Raw genomic sequence first — 23,034 nt, forward strand, 5'->3', positions numbered from 1 at the left:
CTATTTTGGATATTATTCGGAATAAAAATGCATGCATATATACTTTATTCAATGCTGGAGGAATTTTTTATTTAGCCTATTTATTCATCATCACTTTCTACCAGAGGGTTTCTGCCTCTCCGATTTCCGATTCTGTCGTCTTCGGAGTATTCTTCTTCATCTGAGTCGTCGCCGTATTCGTTTGCACCAGAAGCTTGCTTTGGAGCGGTGGCGCTGGCATCGCTATCACTCTCGTAGTCAGAATCGCTATTTTCTTCCTCACTACTACTGGCCTTTCCTTCATTAACTTCTTCGACAGCGTCGAACCAGTCACTGTAGACATCCACTGGCTGTGATAAGGCATTTATTCTGGTTTGGAACTGCTGCCCGCAGACCTTGCACGATAGTGAGCCAATGCTGTTTTTCTTATCCAGTGTGCAGGTTATGGCCTTCTCGTGATTGCAAAACAGACAGTTGAAGGCATTGTCCAATTTCAACGTCACGCGCTTCACCGGCTGTCTGGCAGACTTCTTTCTCTTACCCATTGCAATAAGCAGCGATATTCCAAGAATCCAGTGCTCTTCGTCGGGTTGCCAGTCTCTTTGCAGCTTGACTTCTATATATCGATTCAGAAAGGCATGTATATCACTAATTACGAACAAACTACATCTAAAAGATCTCGTAATAAAGATGAACTGGAGGTGATGGGAGTGGTTCTATTGGTCGTATCTTTCACCAGGACTATTCCCGTAACCACCTAGTCTTTGTATTTAATCACGTGCTTTTCATGTGATGTGCATCGTTTGAAACGACCGCCTTCCAAAGCATCAAAAATTTTAATACGAAGGTAAAGCTCATCGCATCGCCGTTCATTGTAATCTGTCCAAATACACAGTGCATAGGTAGCTTCCTGATCCATTTGAAATCTGATTTAGCAACTTAAGATAGTCATGTCAAAGGATACCCCAGTGAAACTCAAGAAAGGCGCCCGTAAAGCGTCCAAGAACTCAACTCCAGTTTCTACTCCGTCTAAAAAGAAATCAGCTTCTGCTTCCAAGGACAAGGCCCAGAAACGTGCTACCGCAGAAAAAGCGCCTAAGGATAAAGCTCTAATTCCAACGAACAGGTTGGAGAACGCGGTGACTCAGCTCTACAAGTTCATGGACTCGAAGCCAGAGTCTGCGAATACTTTGATTGACGACGACGAGCTTTCCAGACAAATGCAGCTAATTGTCACCAGCTCCAAGTCGTATACCGGCTCGCAGAAATCTTTCAAGCCACTATTGCTCAACGTAAAGCACTCCATCTTTGCCCCATGGAAGAAGGCAAGCGCCACCTCCATTAAGGACTTCAAGATCCTATTGATCTTGAAGGACCAAGATAAGGACAAGGTCTCCGAAGACGACCTCTACGAACTGCTAGAAAAGCCCCATGCCATTAAAATCGACGAGGTCATCGACGGCTCCAGCTTGAAGACTAAGTACAAGGCTTTCGAGAAAAGACGTGCTCTACTAGCAGAATACTCGCTGGTCCTAGCCGACGACTCCATCGTCACCACTCTACCTAAATTGCTTGGTGGGAAAGCGTACAAAAAAATCTCCACCACCCCAATTCCTATCAGAACCGGCAAGGCTGGTACCTTCAGCAAGACCTCACTCGTAAACGCCATCGTCAAGATCTACAACGAAAAGTTGCCTATCTTGCTCCCTCGCGGAAACACCGTAAACGTCCATCTCGGCCACGCCAGCTGGTTTGAGTCCTCCCAATTCGTTGAAAACATCGCCACAATAGCAGAGCAACTAACCAAAGCACATCCAATCAGATCTATCTACCTCAAGTCGAACGACTCCCCCGTTTTACCACTGTACTACAACACGCAAGTCATCGAGGCCGCTGCCAGTGCCTTCCAAAAATTGGCCTCCGCTTCTACCCCAGCAGAAAAGATTACAATCGACGGCATCGAAGTAGACCTTTCCACCTTCGACAGAGCACTCCTAGAAGTCGCCAATCCCGACACTATCTCTAGTCTCTTCTCAAACCAAATAAACAAAGCGAAGAGAAAGCTCGCAGAAAACGACGCAGTAAGCGCTTCTACAGTCACCAAAAAGGCCAAAAACTAAATCCATTCTATAATCTTTATTGTATAATATTATCGATAACTGCTATTTACCGCTTTGGGAACATCTGACACAACAGTGGCACTGACGCGAAGTTTTGTCTGACAATCAACAAAGGCGGGTAACAATTGCGACGCAAATACGTCGCCGCCATCCGCGGACTCTATCCACTCATCATCTACCACAAAGATATCTTTCAATAGCCATCCCGCCAGTACTGGATCAATAAAGCGTTCCCACTATTATATATATACACACTTACGTCTTCATATATATATATATATATATATATATATATATATATATATGTACCTGTATATTATATATGTATAGTGGCGCCAGGGAAGAACTAAGTCTCAAAGAGTGAACAAGGTTCAGATTATCAACTCCGTTTCTAAAGTGTTTAAGCCATTTGAGTTCTTCTTCTCGATATCAAGATAGCAGATACAGATCCACATTTAGCGCATTTGATACACCACAATGGATATGAATCTAGATGATATTATAGAATCCTTTAAATCTAGAGTGAATAGACTATCCCAAGATTGGGATACGCTAATATCGACAACTTTGAGTACACCAGAAGAGCAGTTGAAGCTTTTGAAAGCTAAATTGGATCTTGTGCAAGAGCAGAACTCCGCAATAATAGTTGATCTCGATCAAATTAAGAAAGTTTTAAATTTGGATGATGACGCGTCCAACAATGTGTTTACATTATTAAATACCGCTGGGGACGGTTTAAGCGATGCTGCTACAAGTGCACTAGCAGCTAATGAAATGGTTGCGGCAGCTATTAATGAACACCATGGGCAGGTCCATCATCATCATCACCAGCACCATCATCATCAACAGCCCCCTAATACTCCACAGAGTGAAACATCGTCAAATTCTAACCATGCCACGGCTGGGTTAGATATTGCTACATTAGCTTTTGAACAAGATATTCATGCGCTAAAAAGACGAAGAACGTCCTCTGATTGCAGCCCCGGAGTACCAATTGCAAAAGTAGGAATTGACGAGGATGACGAAGATGTCACAATGCAGAAGGATAGAAGTGGGACCTTGGGTCACCTACAGCGGCAACCATACAGACATATTTCTACGCGCCGCGCTTTACCCGCATCCCACTTACAAGAGATTGAGGATTACGAGTTGCAAATGATCGATTCCCCGAAAGATGTCAATGAGTTGTACCGCGAGTTTGACACTAGTTTAAAGTTACAGATAATGGAATTTGAAAAGAGGTACGGCAAGGGTCAACTTTCTAGAATACCAAAAATAAGAACCTATCAAAGAAGGCGTGCTTTGGTAAGCGAAATCGACAGATATGCAAGATTCACGAATAAATCTACCGAGGAAGCAATTCAATTCTTCGATGATATTAGGGTAGACAAAAATAAAACCGTAGCCTGGTTGTATAATAATTTGGGCAAAATATTGGCCGAGTATAATATTGTGTGAGCCTTAGTTATACAAAGGAAGCGTAAAAAACTCGGTAATATTGAGACATATAAATAAAAAACTGTGTCGGTTTTCCTCATTCTATCAGTTATATTTTCCCTCCATTCATTGATTTATTCATTCATTCATTTCTTTTGGTTATCCGTTTAATCATCCTCCCGTCATTCAATTTATTCATTGTCCGTTCATTCATAAATGTTGTTGTTTATACAAAATCGGCCATTAACTTCAATGTCTTCACCATTATACTACTAAACAGTACTAATAATGCTACTCTTTACCAGTTTGTATTGACAGCGACATACATACACAAAATAAATTTAATTTATTGCATTTCTTGATACTAGAGTTTACGAGAATTCTTCTATCATCTTCACTAGCTGCGTTAAATAAAAAGCCACATCGATGAGGATTGGTTACGGTACATTAGTGTGTATCACGATCGAATTAATTGCTGTAGTGAGCGTATATCTTTTTATATAGAGTGCCTATCTAGAAGCTATAAAATAATGGACAAGTATTTCTCACAAGTACAGTGTATTAAAAGTTGTGCCCAGAAAATAATTGCTGCTGGAAAGTCTTAAAAGCTATCATCTGAGTTCCTCTTTTTAGTAGCAGATAGAATAGCGTCCCAGTTACAGAAGAAAATAAAATAACTTTGTCCAACGGTCGTTACAACTAACGCCGTAATTATTCCATACCACAATCCTTGAACACCGTAACCCAAGACGAGTCCTAATGTATATGCAGCAGGTATACCAAGGAGGTAAAAGGCCAAGGAGTTGATACAAACTCCGATTTTCTGTTGGCCCTGACCACGGAGACAGCCGGCAGTCGTAGCATTGAGCGAATCAAAGATTTGCATAAGTGAAAGAATTGGTAACACAGCAATGACGATTTCGACCACCTCCTGGTCGCTGGTGAATAAATAGGCTATCTGGACACGGAAAATGAAGATTAATGATGCTAAAAATATTGACACTAGCGTTGCTAACAAGATAGCTGCCTTACAACAGACAATGGACAATTTGTTAAGCGACGCACCAACCAAGTTAGCAACACGAGTAGAAACCGAAATTGACAATGAGAAAGGAATTTGGAATGATACACCGGAAACTGTAAAAACAATGGAATGAGCTCCAAGAGCTGATGGACTGATATGAGATGCAAATATTGCTAAAACTTCGAAGCCCAAGAACTCTGTTGCCACCATAGCTATACCAGGCAATGCCAGGCTGATAATACTATTCCAATTCTTGAATACTTGGTTAGGTTTAATGAGGCCTCCCCAACATTTACGAGGATTAACCTTATGCTTGGTAAATAACACGTATAGTAGCAGACCAAATGACATAAACCAGTAATTAAACACAACACTTAATGGTGCACCTAGATATCCAATACCGATAGTGGGGTGCCACACTAAAAGGTAGTTCATTAAGGCATTCAAAGGAGCGCAAACGAGAAGAACCATTGTAGACGCATGGAAAATGCCCTGACATTGCAAAAACCGCTTACCGGCCTCGAATAATAGGAATGCTGGCATAGAAAATGCTACAACCTTCAAGTACTGAGCTGCTAGACCGCAAACAACTGGATCTGGGATAAAAAGGCGCAGCAGGCTCTCCGCATAAAACCACCAAGCCAACTGGATGGGTATAATCATCAACATAGCTATAACCACACAACGCTGCAGATACAGACCTACAAGATGATACCTCTCAGCACCATAAGCTTGCGCACATAAAGTATCCAAACAAGTACTCAGACCCAGAATAGGGCCTATACCGGTAATATTCGCAGTCATCGAACCTACAGTAATCCCTCCCAGTTCAACAGCACCTAAGTGAGCAACGGAGAGAACTGAAGCAAACATTAACGACTGCTGCAATAAAAATGTGATCACCAGCGGCATTGAATTCTTCGTCAGAACCTGCACCTCTCTTTTAAGAGTTGTAGTTATCTCGACTCCAGAAGCTACAGCTTGTTCCCAAGTTTCCTGAACCTCACGTTCTATAACTCTCTCTGCTTCATCACTGGTTACCACTCTATCAGATCCACTATATTTCCCATCCTTGGACTTGAGACTGTAGAGATGATTATCAATCAGCAACTCCATCTCCTCTTCTATCAAAGAGTGAGGGACGGGTTTTTGACTATCAAAAGACAGCTGTCTTGACGAGGCACCATATCCATGTCCTGCTCCCCTGAGTTCTCCAAGCAACTCAGTATCATCAGCGTTACCTAGGTCGTCCAACATTGCTTCCCGCGCCTCCTCATTGCGTTTCTTGGGAGATATTAAGTCCTGGGGGAAGAAAAATCCACCTTTTCCAACACTACTACAGTACAATACTGAAGAAGTCTCTTCATCTGTAGTATGTGAGAACTGTTTAGACATATTTGCGCTAGTTTCGATTCGGAGGTCTTTATGTCCAATACGAAGTCAGCTGCGATGACTTACTAGTAAAAAACAATCTATAAAGAATCAAGTTCCTATGTTTTGGAGACCAACGGCTTAACTAGTTATAGTACTTCCGTGCAAAACTGGGTAAACCTGAAATATTAAGGAACTGATGTATTCTCTTCAAAAATGTTTTTACTGTTAGTTTTTGAAGCATTCATGTTCACGCTTCCAAGACCGTTATATAAATATTCAAGATTTTTAAACTTTTCAATATCGAAAGTTAGCCGGTACCTTTGTTAATTACCGCCAGATATTCTTACACGGTAACTTGATGACCTCAAGTCTATGTATTAACAGACCTCGTGGACGATTACTTACTACAAACGAGTCAGGCTCAACAGGAAATACAGTTTCGTTTAAGAATGACCCATAAACCAAATGGTAGTTTACGTGTCGGCAGCCAAAAAATCAAAAGTAAGCCAAAGACTGCTTTAAAGCAGGGAACTTTGAGCTTCTTATTTAATGCAAAAAGAACTCCACCTGAAAAGTCTCATCAAAAGCCAATTGCGGATTTCAAGGCTGAAGCAAATGTCTCTAAGGACATTCAGAGTTCTGCTAATAAGCGTGAACTTCTTACGTTAAGACCTTCGCTTTTCGTTTCTCAGGGATCTTTCGATGAAGAATCAAACCAGGAATATATCTCCTCGCTCTTGAAGGATACGCCTCTCAAAAATTTCAAGTCTCCGTTAGCGGTAGAGAGGGATTTAAGCTTTGATTCACGGGACGCGCATGTAAAACATGCGTGTAAAGTTACCAAAGAAGTAGTGCGTGCGAAAGTTGGCCCAGGAAAGCCCACGCGTGTTTCACTAAGATCTGAGATAAAGGGATTTTTTGATGGTCCTAAGACCCAAGGAGGGCTACATTTTACGAAGAAGGCATTAGCTCCTGCATTACCGAGAAGACCTGTACAACCTGACGTCAAGCATCGGACTTTAGCGACCTTTGGTGGTGATGACGTTACACTGAGCAGCGAACAGCAAGCCGTGAAAGATCTAGTGATGTCAGAACGACTGAACATATTTTTCACCGGTAGCGCTGGTACAGGGAAATCTGTTCTACTACGCAGCCTTATTAAATCCTTAAAAGCTATCCATGGACCTGATGCCGTTGCGGTTACTGCATCCACGGGCCTTGCTGCAGTTGACATAGGTGGCATAACGCTTAATAGGTTCTCAGGCTTCGGCATAGGCAATAGGCCACCTGAAAAACTACTGGAAATGGTTAAAAAGAAGAGAGACTCATGTGAGCGTTGGAAGCGGACCCGTGTACTTATCGTAGATGAGATTTCTATGATAGATGGAAGGCTTTTAGATAAGCTGGACTACGTGGCACGAGGCGTAACAAACAAACCGAACGTACCGTTCGGCGGCATACAAGTGGTTTTCTCCGGTGACTTTTACCAGCTACCGCCGGTTCCAGACCGCAATCCAGGCGCGCCTAAGCCTTTGTTTGCGTTCGAAAGTAATGCATGGAAACAAGCAATCCAGAAAACAGTTTGCCTGCATCAAGTGTTCAGGCAGAAAGACAATGAATTGATTGCTCTCCTGAATGCCATAAGGCTCGGTGAAGTCACGCCGAAGGTTATTAATATGATTCGAGGCTTGCAGCGCGACATCGACTGTCCCGACGGAATCGAGCCTACAGAACTTTATCCAACTAGACATGAAGTAGAGCTCGCAAACAACAGGAGATTAGATCGCTTGCCTGGCTTCTCAATGACTTACGACGCACAGGATCGAGGAAGTCTTGCAGAGAAGTATCCTTCCTATTTCGATAATGTAATGGCAAAGAAGAAGCTTGTGCTGAAGGAAGACGCCCAGGTCATGATGCTCAAGAATGTAGATGATACCCTCGTCAACGGTTCAATGGGCAAAGTGCTCTTCTTCACAACTCCAAACCTGTGGCGCTATATTGAGACTTTCCGCAAGCATTCAATGGACGCCGAGTTCATCCAGGACATGAGGCTCATCACCAGAGCCATCGGGGTCCCAGAGGTATGCAGACCTGACGAACTACAGCAGGAAATACTTCGCCGCTCTTCCCAAGCAAAACCGTATTTCAATCAGCTTTTATTAAAAGCCCCCATGGAACAATGTGCTTCCCTCTTGCCTGTCGTAAGGTTCGCCGTCTCTAGAAATGGCTACAGGTATGAGCTAGTGGACCATGACGAATTTCCAGTGGAAATCACAGTCGCGCAAGGTGGAGAGGATTCTGTAAGAGTACAATTACCTCTCCTACCCTGTTGGGCACTTTCCATACACAAGGCGCAAGGCCAAACTATTAATAGACTACGCGTCGACTTAAAACGTAGTTTCGAAGCGGGACAGGTTTATGTCGCTCTATCACGAGCCGTCCATAAGGACCAATTACAGATACTGAATTTCAATCCAACCACCATTAGAACCACTTCTAAGGTACAGCATTTCTACAATAGCATTCAAGCCCTAGAAGCTGCACAAGCTTCTCTTTGAATTTTTTTTTTTAACTAAGCCAAACGGTCTATTTTTAGGACACAAACAGTACTAATTCAAAATAAATAGCGTAAATGTGTGATCTTTGATTCTCCTCTAAGAGTTTTACCAGGTCCCGCACTCCAATTAAAACTTTATTGGAACTAACGGAGTTTGATAGGCTACTTCTTTTCCCGGCTTTCTAAGGTCTCTATGCCTAAATATCCCTGCACTTGATCACAAGTACAAGTTATTTTTCATACAGGGGCTTAGCTTACACCTATTATTTCTTTACATGTGCCTACTATTTCTTTTACGCCTGGTTGCTAATAGCCACTAGCACTCTTTTCTATGTTTAGAATCAAGTTTAATGTCTCTACCTGCATAGTCTTGTGGATACGTAGTAGGAGTGTAAAATAAAAGAGATCCCTTCTCGGTCGATCATTGAATTCTTCTCTTGAATTGAATAGAGGAGTTGCTAATATGCATATAGTCAACCTTATTTGCTTAACTAGTAGATACTAGGAGTAGGAAGGAGAAGACTGACGTTAAAGAAAGCTGATTTGGTGGTATCCTTCAGTCAGCCAGTAGAGAAGGTAGTTGCTATTGTTAGAAGGACTGCTCGGTGTTTACGGACAATTCTCTCATAAGATTGGTTAGAGAAGCATTGTCGATTGGTTGTTAATTTTAAAATTTAGGGAGATTTCTAGCTACTGCAAAGTTGATCTATAGAGCAATCCATAGTATATACCCCGTGGATAGACGTACGATTGCAGTTTAAAGGAGTGTGGCAAGTTTCATATTGTTTGGGCTTGTTGTGTGCGACTTTGGTGAATCATTACTGTTGATTTGGTATATTTTGTTTATTTACAGGTGTAGCATAACTTAAAGACAGATCGGTATCTAACTGGCAATGGCTGATACTATAGAGCGGCATACATTTAAGGTGTTCAACCAGGACTTTACGGTTGATAAGCGGTTTCAGCTTATCAAGGAGATTGGGTGCGGTGCTTACGGTATAGTATGTTCGGCGAGGTTTATGGGGGCGGCTGAGGACACTACGGTAGCAATTAAAAAGGTGACTAATGTATTTACTAAGACGTTACTGTGCAAGAGGTCTCTGCGTGAGCTGAAGCTGCTAAGACACTTCCGAGGTCACAAGAACATTACATGCCTATATGATACTGATATTGTTATTCTTCCGGATGGGACTTTTAACGGGTTGTACCTTTATGAGGAGTTGATGGAGTGTGATATGCATCAAATTATCAAATCTGGGCAACCTCTGACGGATTCACATTACCAGAGTTTCATCTATCAGATACTGTGTGGTTTGAAGTATATACACTCAGCTGATGTATTACATAGGGATTTGAAGCCCGGTAACCTTTTGGTTAACGCAGACTGCCAGCTCAAAATATGCGACTTTGGTTTGGCAAGGGGATTCAGTGAAAATCCCGTTGAGAATAACCAGTTTTTAACGGAATACGTTGCTACGAGGTGGTACAGAGCGCCAGAGATCATGCTAAGCTATCAAGGGTACACAAAAGCTATAGACGTTTGGTCGTGTGGGTGCATCCTTGCAGAATTACTTGGGGGTAATCCTATTTTCAAGGGGAAGGATTACGTTGACCAGCTGAATAGGATATTGCAAGTTCTTGGTACCCCAGCGGATGATACATTGAGAAGGATTGGGTCTAAAAACGTCCAGGATTACATTCATCAGTTGGGTGTTATCCCAACGATTCCATTTAGAGAGATATTTCCTGATGCCAATCCACAGGCGGTGGATCTGTTGGAACGCATGTTGGCATTTGACCCCAAACAGAGAATTACGGTGGATAGTGCATTGGAACAGCCCTACTTATCCATCTGGCACGACCCAAATGACGAACCTGAATGTAGCGAGAAGTTCCACTTTGGATTCGAAAGTGTGAATGACATGGAACAGCTAAAATTGATGATTGTGGAGGAAGTTAATGAGTTTCGGAAGTTTGTTAGGCAACCTATAATAGAGAATGAGCAATGGCCCCAACAAAGACAGGAAGGTGCTTTGTCAGTAGAGGAGGACACGGATAGTAATCGACAATATGATGATTCTGATTTTGCGCAACAGTTAATGTCCTCGCAGTCACCGATAATATTGCAAGAAAGATATATAGGAATCCATTCTGATAATTTACCTGAACATAATACTGACTTTCCACCAAGACCTCAGGAAAATATGTTAGCATCTCCTGCAGGATTGGCAATGAGTAGCGGTAACGAAGGTAACGCTGACTATGGCGACTTTCTGGATCTTGAGAGAGAACTAGAATTCGGGTTAGATAGGAATTTTTGATCCTTGATTGAAATAATATCACCCCGCTTCCGCCATTCAGTATTTATTTGCATCCTTTTAAAAATTTCTAACTGAAAAGAGATATATTGATGACTACTAAATTCATTCTTATATAAACGCCGTTAATAAATACGGCTTCGGTGTGGGAGTATGCGATGAACCTATGCATTTAACTTCGCTTCGCAATAATGCTTTCACGAATTTCTTCTGCTTCTATCTCAGCAATTAGATCCCATACAATGTCATCTGCGACTTGTTGCTTATAGAGTTCATCCAATGTAAATATTTTGTCTTCTTGAAATTGATTTACAACATTGTCCCAATACAGTAAGTCTGGCTTAGTAGTAATTATGCGGGCTACGCCGCCATTAAAACAACTAATTGCGGGATAATAACCGAGCTTTCCATTGTTGGTAAACTTATTCTTTAAAAATGCAATTCTATGGTTAACTGCTTTTGGCATTGAGTCCATGTAGTTCTTCCAGTGATTCATGTAAAGCTTTTCATTATAATTTAGTTCGCTAAAGGGAGGAAGGAAAGGATAAAGTTCTTCGAAGGCGTTACCTAATTCCTGACCATCGGCATAAACTTTTAGGAACGAGCCTTTCAATGTATATTCTTCCTTTGGATCCTTCTGCGAGGTATGGTATTCTGGCTTGGTCTTCTTAACATAGTCTATAGATTCAAAGAAAAGCTGATTTTTGTAGCGAATTGCTATTTGATCACGAATAATATCTTTTGGATCGTGATTACGAAGCAAAGTTTTTTGAAACTCAATGTTCGTACTTTTAGCTCTTTTCTTTAAAATGTCGCTACCACCACCTGTATTAAGGGCGTCAATCTCCCGGTGCGTATATTCCATAGCTTGCTTGTATTGCTCTTCAAAACTCGGCAACTTTAGTAATAGACCAATCCTTTGGCCAGGCTTCAATTTTGTTGAAGGTAACACTTGAGTCAGCTTACTATCATGGATGCTCTCCATCATATTATCCCTAATGCTATATCCATAAGCATCACATCCTATAGGTGTTTCTAAAGACGATTCTCGTCTGCATATTCCCAGTCTTACATGCGGTGTTGTGTTCAATATGTACTGGCTTTGCTTTCTCTCACCGTCTGCATCACTAAAATCTCCAGATGGGTGACCACCTTCCAGCACTTCAATCTCCCAATATGCCATACCTTCCTTTAAACAAACGTCTGCTCGAGCACTTCTCCATCCGCATTTCTCAGGAACACTTACTATATCATTGGAATTCTTAGCCATCGCTAGCATATCAGATCTATCCATTGTATTAAATCCAGCTGCCTCATATGGATATTCGCTATTGACATATTTTAGGTTCTTCAGCAAAGGGTTGGGGCAACATGGCTGATATATGAAATGACGTTTATTCAGTGGAGTGTCCTCAGTTAAAACAAATTCGTGCCCATTACTGGAATGTGAAGACACTACAGGAGGCCAATTGGGTCGTTTCGAACTATGGCCATCGTATACAAAGTCAGTATTATGATAAGGTATTACAGGAGCGCTCATCCTGGTAGTTTAGGCCAATTATTTTAACATTAGATTCTTAATTGCAGTTTAACATTCATTAAACCTTAACCAATATAGTAAAAAGTCATGTGTTTAGCGCAGTTGCTTATAAACCAGCCCAAGCACAAATATTTCAATATTGTAAGGCAACATGGCCGAGCGGTTAAGGCGAAAGATTAGAAATCTTTTGGGCTCTGCCCGCGCAGGTTCGAGTCCTGCTGTTGTCGTTTTTGTGATTTACCCGATTTTTTTTTAGTAAAACTGTAGTCAAAATGAACTCGGCACGGAAATCAATGAATACTGTTAAATTCGGTAATTAATAATAAAATCCATTAGTGTGTATATATATAGAATATATAATTGTCCTCAAAATTTACTTACTTGTGCCATTTCCTCTGGCGTTAAAGTGGAAATATAGACACATTTGCTTAATAGTTCCTGATCTGGTTGAATATCATAAAATTTCGCCCATTGTACCCGCTGGATGAAATTCTTTACAATTTGAATATTACTTTGGAACTTATTGTAATTAACAACTTTACCGGGAACAATCCAGTCTCTCTTTTCGGAATTCAACGCCAGATCTGATAAATATACTACAAGGAATGGAATACAGCCTTTAATTGGATTTATGGAGTTTAGCATATTTCTCACTTTCTGATAATTACGATCGAGACTAGGAATACTTTTCAATTCTTTCCAGAGTAATATATCACCTGGCTCAATTAGTCTCCACGATTCCTTGAATTTTTGAACAACAACAGAATTCAAAGCAAGAACAATTTCCATTACTGTATTGTAATTTTGGAATGCCCTGCAATGGTCTGCAACGTGAATTAAGCGTTGGATTACGTTGCGTCTCAACTTTGGATCCGATGTCATCAATAGTTCAGATATTATCCAGTCTACGGTCAGGTTGAATCTTGCAATCGCTAAATCTATTCCAGACAATTTCTCATTGTGAAGTAATAGTTGCAGCCAGCTTGTGACTTTAGGAAGCGTCTTTTCCATACTAAAATCCATTAAATCTTTCCAGTCAATTTCGTTCATTATTTCTCGTTCAATTAATGTAAGTTGCTTTGCAATTGATAAAGAGTCATACATTAAGATAAAAGGGAGGTGCTCGTCAACATTCGTGACGTGTAGGCGGGTATCTTGTAATTTATACTCACTCAAAAGTAGTCTAATTTGCTCGTCAGTTATAAAGCTAGGAGGTTCAGGGGTAGGTTGTCTGGAGTCAGCAGATGATTGTGAAATTTCCGCTACCGTTCTTCGTCTTTCAATAAACATTGACCGCCTCTTGTTTGCCATGTCATTTGGTAGCTTTAATGTGCCAATATCTAACTTTTCGACTTCTTTTGCTAATTCGCTGCTGCTGATGCTGTTTGCTACTCCAGCCGCAACTTCTGTGTCCGATGTGCTGATCAGGGTTCCTTCCAGTTTCATCAAAGCCAACGATACTGGATCGGATTGAACTTTAGCGTTTCGATCTTCTGTAGAGTGACCAACTCTTTGAATAGTTTCATCGGATATACTTCCTTCTTGCAGTTTAGAGGTATCTGTTTCAGTTAATTCTTTTGAAGTTTCATTAACTGACTTGAAATCGGAGCTCTCCTTTGTATCTATCGTGGCCATGAATTTGGTTGCAAGATAATTCATGTCACGTCTAGGAGACAATTCCTCATCTATATCAACATCCAAAGTAAAAAGGTTGTTCTTGTCTTCTTCCGAACTAAATCCAAGCAGTGACTCAGCATTGCTTAAATCCTTGGAACTATCGTGGCTTTCATTTGGAGGTCTAGTTTGCGAAAGAAACCAAACTGTGCTTACAGAAGCTTGGATAGAATTAGATGAGTCAGATCCAGAGGAACAGTCAGTAGCAACTGATTGAATACTAGGAGTATGAGACAGTTTCATAGCTCCTACTCCAGATATATCTAAGGTTTCCTCCTCTGAGATGTGCTCTTGTAGGTAGACATCTTTTTGAGGACTGGTATTGGCTGAAAGGAAGAACAAGCTCGTTGCTATAGTGGAGGTCGTGCCAGACTTTGGCAAACTTTCGTTTTCGCGACTTTTTGCCTCCGAGATGCTCTTCTCTAGTGCATTTAACCTTGCCTCATGTGTGACAAGCTTTTTCTCACGTTCCATGAAACTAGAGTCAAGCACTGGAGTATTAGGAGTCGTTAAAACCCTTAATGCAGGTATAGACTTCCTATTGATACTTATCCTACCACTAGACGTATTACATGGCGAATGGTTTTGGAACAGGCCTTTGCTCGAATTATGAATAGCAGGTGGAATTGAATTACGAACATTGTCACTGTTAGTTTTTGGCTGGTATCCGGGAACCGATAGTGGTGGTAGTGTATTATTACCTGAAGCAGTAGGTTCATAGTGTTCCTTGGTATCTTTTTCTACCCCAGATCTATTCCTTGGTGAATTCCTTGCATTACTGTAAGAAGAGACTTCAGTATGATTGTCCGACCTAGGAGAGTCAGTGCTGTACGTTAAATCTGTTGCTGAAGATTCAAAAATAAACTCTCGCAAGTTAGTATGCTGCTGTTTCCTGCTCAAAGTTGGACCAGAGATATCTCGCAAACTTTCAGCTTCGTTGCGGTAACCAAAAATTGAATCTCCCTGTGGAGATCTCCCTGTCTCAATAGTAGTCCCGGAAGACCGAGCAGCATTGACTGAAGTAACATCTGAATTCTTTAGAGATCTATATGGCTCATCATTCCTGTAAAAAGCTGTAGGAGTTTCCTTTTCTGCTTTTAGAAAAGTAGAAATTGCGCTTGAATTATCGTTTGGCCTTCCTTTTGTATTAAAGAAAACCAACTTCGTAGGCTCATCATCATCTGTAGGAGATGTATCCTTACTAGAAAATGGCGTTTGAGCTGCCCCCTTAGGCCTTCCACGTGCAGGTGTAGTTGAGTACGACCGATTTCCAACTACGGATGCAATGGACGGCATTAGAGCATCTTGTTGACTTTGAACAATGCTTAGTTTCGACAACTCATAAACGGAGCTCGCGATTGTGCTAACTGTCTTGTATATGTTCAAGTTATCAATAACACTGAACTCTCTGGGTTCGCTGGTTTTTAAACCGCTTGATTCAACAGCTGGTAAATCAATAGTACGCTCTATCCCTGTATTTTCTTCTACTCGATTTAAAATGTGGTTTTCAATTGCCACAAGGTACTCAACTTCGTCGATTGTTCTTGCACTTAAAATGTCAAATTTAGGTGGATCTATTTCTACCAGTTCTCTCATGTCATCTTTTACATTATCTAAAGAAGCGATGCAAAAAACATATTTAATGAAAGTATTCATCTCTGGAGAAAAATCCACGGAACCGTGCAGTGAACTGCTTCTTCTATGGTGATTTAACTTCCACTTCGACATCAAACCACTTATAGTTCGACTTCCTGAACGGCTTCTCGCCTTGCGTTGCTTCCCCCTTACATTTTTATTGGAATCCTGCACCAAGGGTACACATGAGGAATTCAACACAAACTCTAACTTTTTAGATGGAGTTGGTGGTATTACTACCTCAACAAAGGGGTTTGCAGGATATGCAACATCTTTAATCACATCTGATACATTTGTGGCATTCGAAATTTTTTGCAGAGGTTTACTTTCTTCAGATGCAACAATCGTCTCATCGCTTTTCGACAAATTAGGAGAAGGCCTTGAAGATGCTAAAGTGTCCTTAGGGTATAAGAACATAGTCGCAGTACGTTTTTGAGTTGCGACATCACTTCTTAAACTCGCTCCCTTGGCCCTTGTCGGTAGCTGGAAGTTTTCCCTGGCATTGTAAAGCGATAGAATGCTTTCATTACGGAAGCTGGGGTTCATGCGGCTATTTAAAGCGTACTCACTCAACTTGCTCTCCCTCCGATCTCCCGTAGGAGTACGCAACTGAGTCGCGTCGCGGATCTCAAAATCTAGCCAATCATTCGCGGTCACCAGCTTAAACTCCGTCACCGGGTCAAAGTCACTCCACATCATCTTGGCAGTATAGACCCAGGCCTTTTTCAGCGCGACAAGAATATTGGTCACCATTGTCATGTTCCTTATCGCCATCTTACTAAAATGAGATGGATTCACGAAAGTAAGAAACCGCTCACGAACAGGAAGAGAGGGAAGGAAATCATCTGCAAAATAATTAATAATCCAGTGTCTAAGCAGCACAAACGTCCGAACCAGCGTAATCTCCCCAATCCTCTTCCTCTCCTTATCCGTACTGCCCAAAACCTCCTGCAGCGCCCAATCAAATCGGCAAATTAGAATTTCCACCAAATCTTCAGTACTAATAAACTTTCGAAATACCAGAAAAAAATCCGCAAACAACTCATAGTCCACGTCTTCAATTGGTGAAGTCAAACTTGCAATCAACGCATATATATCTGCTGTCAGTATTTGATGTTTGTTTTTACGCGTTCCGGTATCACTCTTCGCATATGTTATTACTTTCTCTGTAGGAGTGGGATAGTAATTCGTTTCACTAAACACATCAGCAGAAAACTTCTGTTTAGGCATTAAAGCAACCTTAGAGGGCATTGTACTTCCTAGTAACTTATCTTCCACTATATTCCAATTTTTTACAACTTTTGAATTATCTATTATATTGATACTCTCTTGCCTGAATGTTATTTAGCAATAAATTAGCAACTAGATCCGAATTAAAATAAGAAAGCAAAGATCTCTGATCTCAAACTTAGCATCAACAGTATAAGCAATCTCTCAATTAGCCAATGATTGTATATATTAACCTTTATTACAATGTTTTGATAATAAAAAACCACCAGAAATTATCTCTGTAAAAGGTTAAAGTAAAAAAATCTAAACAGAAAAATATTGACCAGAATTGCGGAATTATCCCCGAATGGAATGTTTTCGCGTTATACGTGGGACTCTCCTTAGTCATTGTTAGACGCTCTAATATAGGTATATAACTTACCCACTTAAGGTTGCTCTTAGTCTTCAATTGAGAATCGCGTTAAGCTCGCATTACCCTTCCAATGTTTTGATTGTCGCTGCGCAGATTAATCTGTCAAAGGGACCAGACAATTGATTTATATAAATGGGGTAATGGACTTAATAGATGGGGGTAGTAGAAGCACAATCAAGACTATGTACTAATATAGCTGGATAGCTGGGCAGGTTCCTTGTAATTATTAATAGATGTATAGCGCGTACTAGGCAGTTGCAATACGACTAGAATGACGATAAGAAGAACTAGACTCGACGGCTAGGCACGTTGAGTTAAGTAACTGTGCCCTATCGAATATAGCAGATAGTAGCATGGGAAGCTATAGATGTGATGTGAAGTAGCCTACCGGTGTTGAGGTTGTAAGTTTCTTTTTTATACGAAGGATTTTAGCGTATGTTGAGATGCAGAAAGCACGGAGATGAAGCAAAAGAAAGTTTAGAGATGCAAAGAGCAATTTGCGGTCGTTATAGAGTTAATTAGTCACGAGTTGCGAGTATCTTCATATTTTGTTTCTTATTTCTATATAGAGGAATAGAGGGATTTACGAGCAAAAACGCGACGTCTAGTGGGGTTGCGCTCTGAATGGATAAGATAAGTGAAGATGGTATTCCCTAGGTTTGGCAGTCTATCTAAGCCTGTCGGAGAGCAGAGGGATGCTGAAGGTCGCACGATGGGCATCGGAAGGGCTAAGCCAAAAACAGTTTGTCCTTTCGAGTTGGGAATAAAGATTGAGTCTCCACCATGTGTGCTATATGGTTCCGCGCTGGAATCTACGGGAGCGCTGCTGAATGGACTGCTAATATTAGATGTAAAGAAGAAGGCAGAGCTTACTGGGACAGACTGGCATGGTTTGAAGCTGTCGTCGCGGCTGGGAAGCTACTCGATGTCAAAGTCACGTGCCGGGGGCAAAGCTCCGGTCAGGCAGCATAGTGCTGTCGGGGGCTCTGCATATAGCCCGGTGGATGAGACAGAGGAAGGTGTTTATCTGACTGGGCTTAAGTTGAGGATGATCCAACATGTTAGGTACGGTAAGCCATTTGTTCCTAACTCGCACGTAATAGCTTCGTGTGGAAGCTGTAAGAAGAGAGATACTGACTTGGCAAAGTGGGATGTTCTGAAGGCTGCGAAATGGGTAGCTTCTGGTCAGCATTCTTACCCTTTTTCATATCTGGTTCCAGGTCATATTTCTTCTACTTGTTCTCTTGGTTCTGGAGGAGGGACGAAAATCAGCTATGAACTACTAGCGGAAGCATCGTACCGATACAAAGGTGCTGATGTTGAAGGGAAAGATGAGCATATTGTTTTGAGTGTGCCTGTTGCTGTAACTAGAAGTATCCTACGTGGGCCTGAAAAAAACTCTTTACGTGTGTTTCCTCCCACAGACGTTGTAGCTGCAGCATTGTTACCAAATGTGATCTATCCGACATCTACGTTCCCTCTAGAACTTAGATTAGACGGGGTTTGTTCAGAAGGTCGAAAATGGAGAATGAGAAGATTGACTTGGCGCATAGATGAGAAGGTCCGTGTGAAATCCCATGCATGTCCTTTGCATATGAGTAAACTGAAAGTGTTGGAAGATGAGGTCAAAGAGAAGCAAGCTAGGAATGCGAAAAAACCGATACGACCAATTAAAAGAACTCCCGACATGGGTCCCCAAGTAACGGTTGCTGCACACACACCAGAGAACCCTGCTTTTGAAATTAGCCAGAATACTGGAAGACGCGATTCGAATAATGCAAATTTATATGACCAAACTACATCAAGTGCGGCTTCTAACGTCTTTGTCCATCCTAGCGATCATGCAATGCAGCAGGAGTTGCACGAACAGAATGAGAGACTTCGACGTCAACAGCTGGAAGAAGAGCAGAAACAGGAGACTACAATATACACAGAAGAAATTCGAACACTTGCAAGTGAAGATATAAATAGTGGATGGAAGAGCGATTTTAGCGAAACTGGTAAAATTGAACTGGTTATTGACGTCGACTGTACCAAGCTTCACTCCGGTGTGTCAAACCCTGTGAATTATGTATCAACCGCAAGGCCGTTTGTTCCACCGCCATCTCATCCTGCAAATGTAGCGTGTGATATTGAGGATCACGCGCTAGGTATATTTGTTAGTCATTTGCTTTCCGTCGAAATTATTGTTGCTGAGGAAGTTTTACAGTATTCAAATGGGCAACCAATAAATGAGAGCCCTCATGTACACCCTGGTGCTGCAGAAAAGGTAAGTACAGGTACATCTACTAATTCTGATCACCGGCTGGCAGAGTTATCACCTATGTTTGCAAATCGAAATCATAATAGTCAGCGAAGGGTTTCTGAAACCGGATTTACCGATGAGATTGGTACCGCTACTCAAACACCTTTGAGCTCTCGAATTGTTGGAGTACCTACTGGTGCAGCTCGAGTTTTAAGGATGCAATTTAGGTTAGTTATGACAGAGCGTTCTGGTATTGGAATATCCTGGGACGATGAAGTTCCACCGACTTACCAGGCTGTTAAACATTTGTCTCCCCCGGGTTATTATGATATACCAGTAAAGCAATTATCAACACCATCGAACACACATACCCTACATGATGTTTCCATTGATTCAGCAGGCTCTGTGAGTGGATCACAAACTTCCATAGAATTAAGCAAACTTACACTTTCTCCCTCAGTTTCAAATCCTCATATTAATGGAAGTGATCCGATAAGTCTTTCCATTGAGGATAGTAGAGTAGATAGTGGTGAAAACATAATGGTAATTCAAGGAAACGTATTTGGCGAGTCAAGCACACTAACTCCACATCCAACGAGGAATATTCGCGTTGTTAATATGTCTGAGCTATTGGACACCAATAGGATTACACAATAAATATCATTTTAATATATAGCATCATTAAAGAAATATTGTCATAAGTAGTACAACTGCAAGAGTTAATGACAAGCGCCTCTATGATGAGGCAGCTGCTAGTATACGATCAAAAACTATTATCAAATCAGACATTTAAACTTTTAAGTTCTTTACAAAAAATAGTGATAGAGATATTTGTTCTAACATATCAACAAAACTGTAACCCAACTATATTATTTTCTTGGTAATTCGAGATCAAGAAATAGACCATGACTTTAACCAGTTCATGTACGCATAATTCGAAGCTGGACCTGACATACCAGCGGAAATGGGGAAAAAGTAGTAGAAGTAATAAATGACAATTGCGTAATAAATCCCGTAAATAGCGTATCTCACAAGTCTACCTTTGGTTGTTTTTGACCAGGATTTTGTGCTAACTTCAAATAAATATGTGAGGACCAACAACGCGAAGTATAACGCGGGTAAGTAATGGTGAACATACGTAACTCTTCCCATGATGACAAAGGGGAAAAAATGTAGGAACCAACCCAGCAATGGAATAAAACCACCGACGACGAAAATATTAGCATCTTTAGAATCTTTGAATATAACAGATTGCCTTTGCCATCTCAGCAAATAGATTCCAACGAGGCAGATGCAAATTAAGACAGCGGCAGTGGACGGCCAAGTGGATGCAGGGGAACCAATCAAGTAATATTTCACGTTATTATCTCCCCATCCACATAGTCTTATACCAACATTCAAAGTTGGCCATTGCCATGCGGAAGAAGCTAATGGATCCAGCTTGTCAGGATCAGGAACTAAAGCGTTATTTGTTGCCATCATAGCCAAATTTAGGTGAATAAAATCCTTGATGAAATTTGTCCCAGGATATGTGAAATTCTCCGGTCTTGGAGGTAACTTTTCATTTTCATGAGTTTCAATATTCCACCATGTTCTCTTGTCCCTCTTAAATGGCGACTTCATACAAATCACCTCACTTTGTCTAAATCCCCATTCTGGTAAGTGGTTAGCTGTCTGTGCCAAATAGCAATCCATTTCAACATTCTTGATACGGAATGAAGTCGATAAGGTGTGTAAAACAGTCTTATTTTCACTACCAGGCTGACTAGCAAATTCAATCACCCAGTTATCCTTTACATCACCAACTTCAGCATTACCATAACAGGACACTTCCCACGCAGTGCTAGTGATTGGAGCAAAAACCGGATGCGTATGTAAATTTCTTCCAGTGTTACTGTGGACTAGTCTGTATTCACCGCCATCAACGACAGGTTCGTGTTCAGTCTCGGTATTATTATCCCAACGAGCAAGACCTCTTTTTCTGTCAAATCTCCAGTAGTTGTTAGAGTCTTTGTGAGCATAACAGGTTACTTGCTGCTGGTTTGAACCCTCTGGGTAGGTCTGTATGTGTGAATGTAACAATGAACCACCTAACGCCTGATTTTTAATTGACACTAATGAAGACCCAACAACAACGTCACGGGGGCCTACACCAACGTCTGAACCGGCCAAGTTCGCTTGGAACAACGATGGCATGTTAGCATCGCCGGTACCAGAGTGTGATAATAAGTCAAAATGAACCTTGAAACATAGTAGAAAAACCAAAAATGGTACAACAATTAGACATACTGCTCTAGCAGCAAAGTGATATGTGAATTTTTTACCGGAAATGTTCTTGTCGCCCAATTTCTGCCATAGGTCAGCAATAGTATAAAGACCAACTAGGGTAATGATAAATAGACCAACCATTTTCACCGATATAGTACATCCAAGAGATATACCAGTCATCAACAACCACTTCCACCATTTCCTCTGGAATGGCCTACTCCTCTCATTATGGAATCTAATAAAAGCATAGAAAGAACTAACAGTAAACAGCAATAACATCGAATCAAGTAAAATAAATCTTCCTAACGTCGCATAAGAGTTCTCACATAAAACCAAAATAGTAAACAACCAAACTGAAGGTAAACTAAAACCAATTTCCTTAGCGGTAAAGTAAGCCAATGGAACACATAAAGAGGAAAAAGTTGCATTAAAAATCCTCATCTTCACATAATCAATGTATTCAGGATACATTTCACCTGAGGGAAAGTCCCAAGAACCATTGTAGCCCGCTAGATATCCTGAAAATCCCACCAAAATCTTACCCAATGGTGGATGCACATCATGGTAAAATTCATGCCTTAAGTAATATGAACCGAACTTACCAAAATGTGCTTCATCCCATACAACATGGTTATTCACTCCGATCTTGTACATTCTAGTGAACATGGCAAGTGCGGTAAAGATCACTGGCATTGCGATTGCTTCGAGCTTATAAAGTGGATTAACATTCTTGCTACTCACATTAATACCCTTTAGTTTATCATCGACGTCTTCTTGGACAGCTTTTAATGGGATTTTCTCGGATTTTTGAGCTCTTTTCCCTCGTTGTGTCAAATTGTTTGCCTCTATCTGGCCAAAACCGGATGTAGACATTTGTCAGGTATTCAATAAACAGTAAACTTTATTCAAATAAATACTTATTGAGTAGTGACCGTTACTAAAACACCTCTTGATAATTGAATTATCAAGTTTTACTTCTCGATATCGGATATTAATAAATAATGAGAAACTTTTGACTTAAATGTTTCGATACGTGTTAATGCAATTCAATCCTAAAACAAGTCGTTTTTTACGATTGTGTCGCTAACGGTGTCAGTTTAGGAAATTATTTTAATTTTTTAAAAAAGCTAATGACAGTGTAGAGATATACGGGTTAAAGTTAAATATTGCACTGGTTATAGTTGTAAATGAAAAAGAATTAAGGCTAATCTCAATTCCTGA

At 40.9% G+C, this 23,034-nt stretch overlaps 10 protein-coding genes and 1 non-coding gene across 11 annotated transcripts; 6 read left to right on the plus strand and 5 right to left on the minus strand.

The window, feature by feature from the left end:
- Nucleotides 1–80: 80 nt before the first annotated feature.
- Nucleotides 81–524, minus strand: ELF1 (Elf1p; the record flags this gene model as incomplete). The annotated part of the gene is made up of 1 exon (XM_018130224.1): nucleotides 81–524. One exon carries the CDS (start codon nucleotides 522–524, stop codon nucleotides 81–83), a length of 444 nt encoding a protein of 147 aa, XP_017985680.1.
- Nucleotides 525–929: 405 nt separating this feature from the next.
- CIC1 (Cic1p) lies at nucleotides 930–2,099 on the plus strand (the record flags this gene model as incomplete). The annotated part of the gene is made up of 1 exon (XM_018130223.1): nucleotides 930–2,099. The coding sequence occupies one exon, from the start codon at nucleotides 930–932 to the stop codon at nucleotides 2,097–2,099; it is 1,170 nt and encodes a 389-aa protein (XP_017985681.1).
- Nucleotides 2,100–2,576: 477 nt separating this feature from the next.
- On the plus strand, nucleotides 2,577–3,557 carry AW171_hschr2198 (transcription activator GCR1-like domain-containing protein; the record flags this gene model as incomplete). Its single annotated transcript, XM_018130222.1, has 1 exon — nucleotides 2,577–3,557. The coding sequence occupies one exon, from the start codon at nucleotides 2,577–2,579 to the stop codon at nucleotides 3,555–3,557; it is 981 nt and encodes a 326-aa protein (XP_017985682.1).
- Nucleotides 3,558–4,137: 580 nt separating this feature from the next.
- Nucleotides 4,138–5,955, minus strand: AW171_hschr2199 (MATE family efflux transporter; the record flags this gene model as incomplete). Its single annotated transcript, XM_018130221.1, has 1 exon — nucleotides 4,138–5,955. One exon carries the CDS (start codon nucleotides 5,953–5,955, stop codon nucleotides 4,138–4,140), a length of 1,818 nt encoding a protein of 605 aa, XP_017985683.1.
- Nucleotides 5,956–6,383: 428 nt separating this feature from the next.
- On the plus strand, nucleotides 6,384–8,492 carry RRM3 (DNA helicase; the record flags this gene model as incomplete). Its single annotated transcript, XM_018130220.1, has 1 exon — nucleotides 6,384–8,492. One exon carries the CDS (start codon nucleotides 6,384–6,386, stop codon nucleotides 8,490–8,492), a length of 2,109 nt encoding a protein of 702 aa, XP_017985684.1.
- Nucleotides 8,493–9,384: 892 nt separating this feature from the next.
- On the plus strand, nucleotides 9,385–10,812 carry AW171_hschr2201 (mitogen-activated protein kinase; the record flags this gene model as incomplete). Its single annotated transcript, XM_018130219.1, has 1 exon — nucleotides 9,385–10,812. The coding sequence occupies one exon, from the start codon at nucleotides 9,385–9,387 to the stop codon at nucleotides 10,810–10,812; it is 1,428 nt and encodes a 475-aa protein (XP_017985685.1).
- A 169-nt stretch (nucleotides 10,813–10,981) lies between these two features.
- On the minus strand, nucleotides 10,982–12,349 carry BRE2 (Bre2p; the record flags this gene model as incomplete). The annotated part of the gene is made up of 1 exon (XM_018130218.1): nucleotides 10,982–12,349. One exon carries the CDS (start codon nucleotides 12,347–12,349, stop codon nucleotides 10,982–10,984), a length of 1,368 nt encoding a protein of 455 aa, XP_017985686.1.
- A 145-nt stretch (nucleotides 12,350–12,494) lies between these two features.
- On the plus strand, nucleotides 12,495–12,576 carry AW171_hschr2203. The gene has a single exon. It is a non-coding gene; the product is annotated as a tRNA-Ser (tRNA).
- A 139-nt stretch (nucleotides 12,577–12,715) lies between these two features.
- LTE1 (mitotic regulator LTE1) lies at nucleotides 12,716–16,909 on the minus strand (the record flags this gene model as incomplete). Its single annotated transcript, XM_018130217.1, has 1 exon — nucleotides 12,716–16,909. One exon carries the CDS (start codon nucleotides 16,907–16,909, stop codon nucleotides 12,716–12,718), a length of 4,194 nt encoding a protein of 1,397 aa, XP_017985687.1.
- Nucleotides 16,910–17,943: 1,034 nt separating this feature from the next.
- On the plus strand, nucleotides 17,944–20,202 carry LDB19 (Ldb19p; the record flags this gene model as incomplete). Its single annotated transcript, XM_018130216.1, has 1 exon — nucleotides 17,944–20,202. The coding sequence occupies one exon, from the start codon at nucleotides 17,944–17,946 to the stop codon at nucleotides 20,200–20,202; it is 2,259 nt and encodes a 752-aa protein (XP_017985688.1).
- A 234-nt stretch (nucleotides 20,203–20,436) lies between these two features.
- Nucleotides 20,437–22,686, minus strand: PMT3 (dolichyl-phosphate-mannose-protein mannosyltransferase PMT3; the record flags this gene model as incomplete). Its single annotated transcript, XM_018130215.1, has 1 exon — nucleotides 20,437–22,686. One exon carries the CDS (start codon nucleotides 22,684–22,686, stop codon nucleotides 20,437–20,439), a length of 2,250 nt encoding a protein of 749 aa, XP_017985689.1.
- Between the last annotated feature and the right edge of the window lie 348 nt (nucleotides 22,687–23,034).

The sequence above is a fragment of the Eremothecium sinecaudum genome, chromosome II, assembly GCF_001548555.1.
Source record: "Eremothecium sinecaudum strain ATCC 58844 chromosome II, complete sequence".
NCBI lineage: Eukaryota > Fungi > Ascomycota > Saccharomycetes > Saccharomycetales > Saccharomycetaceae > Eremothecium > Eremothecium sinecaudum.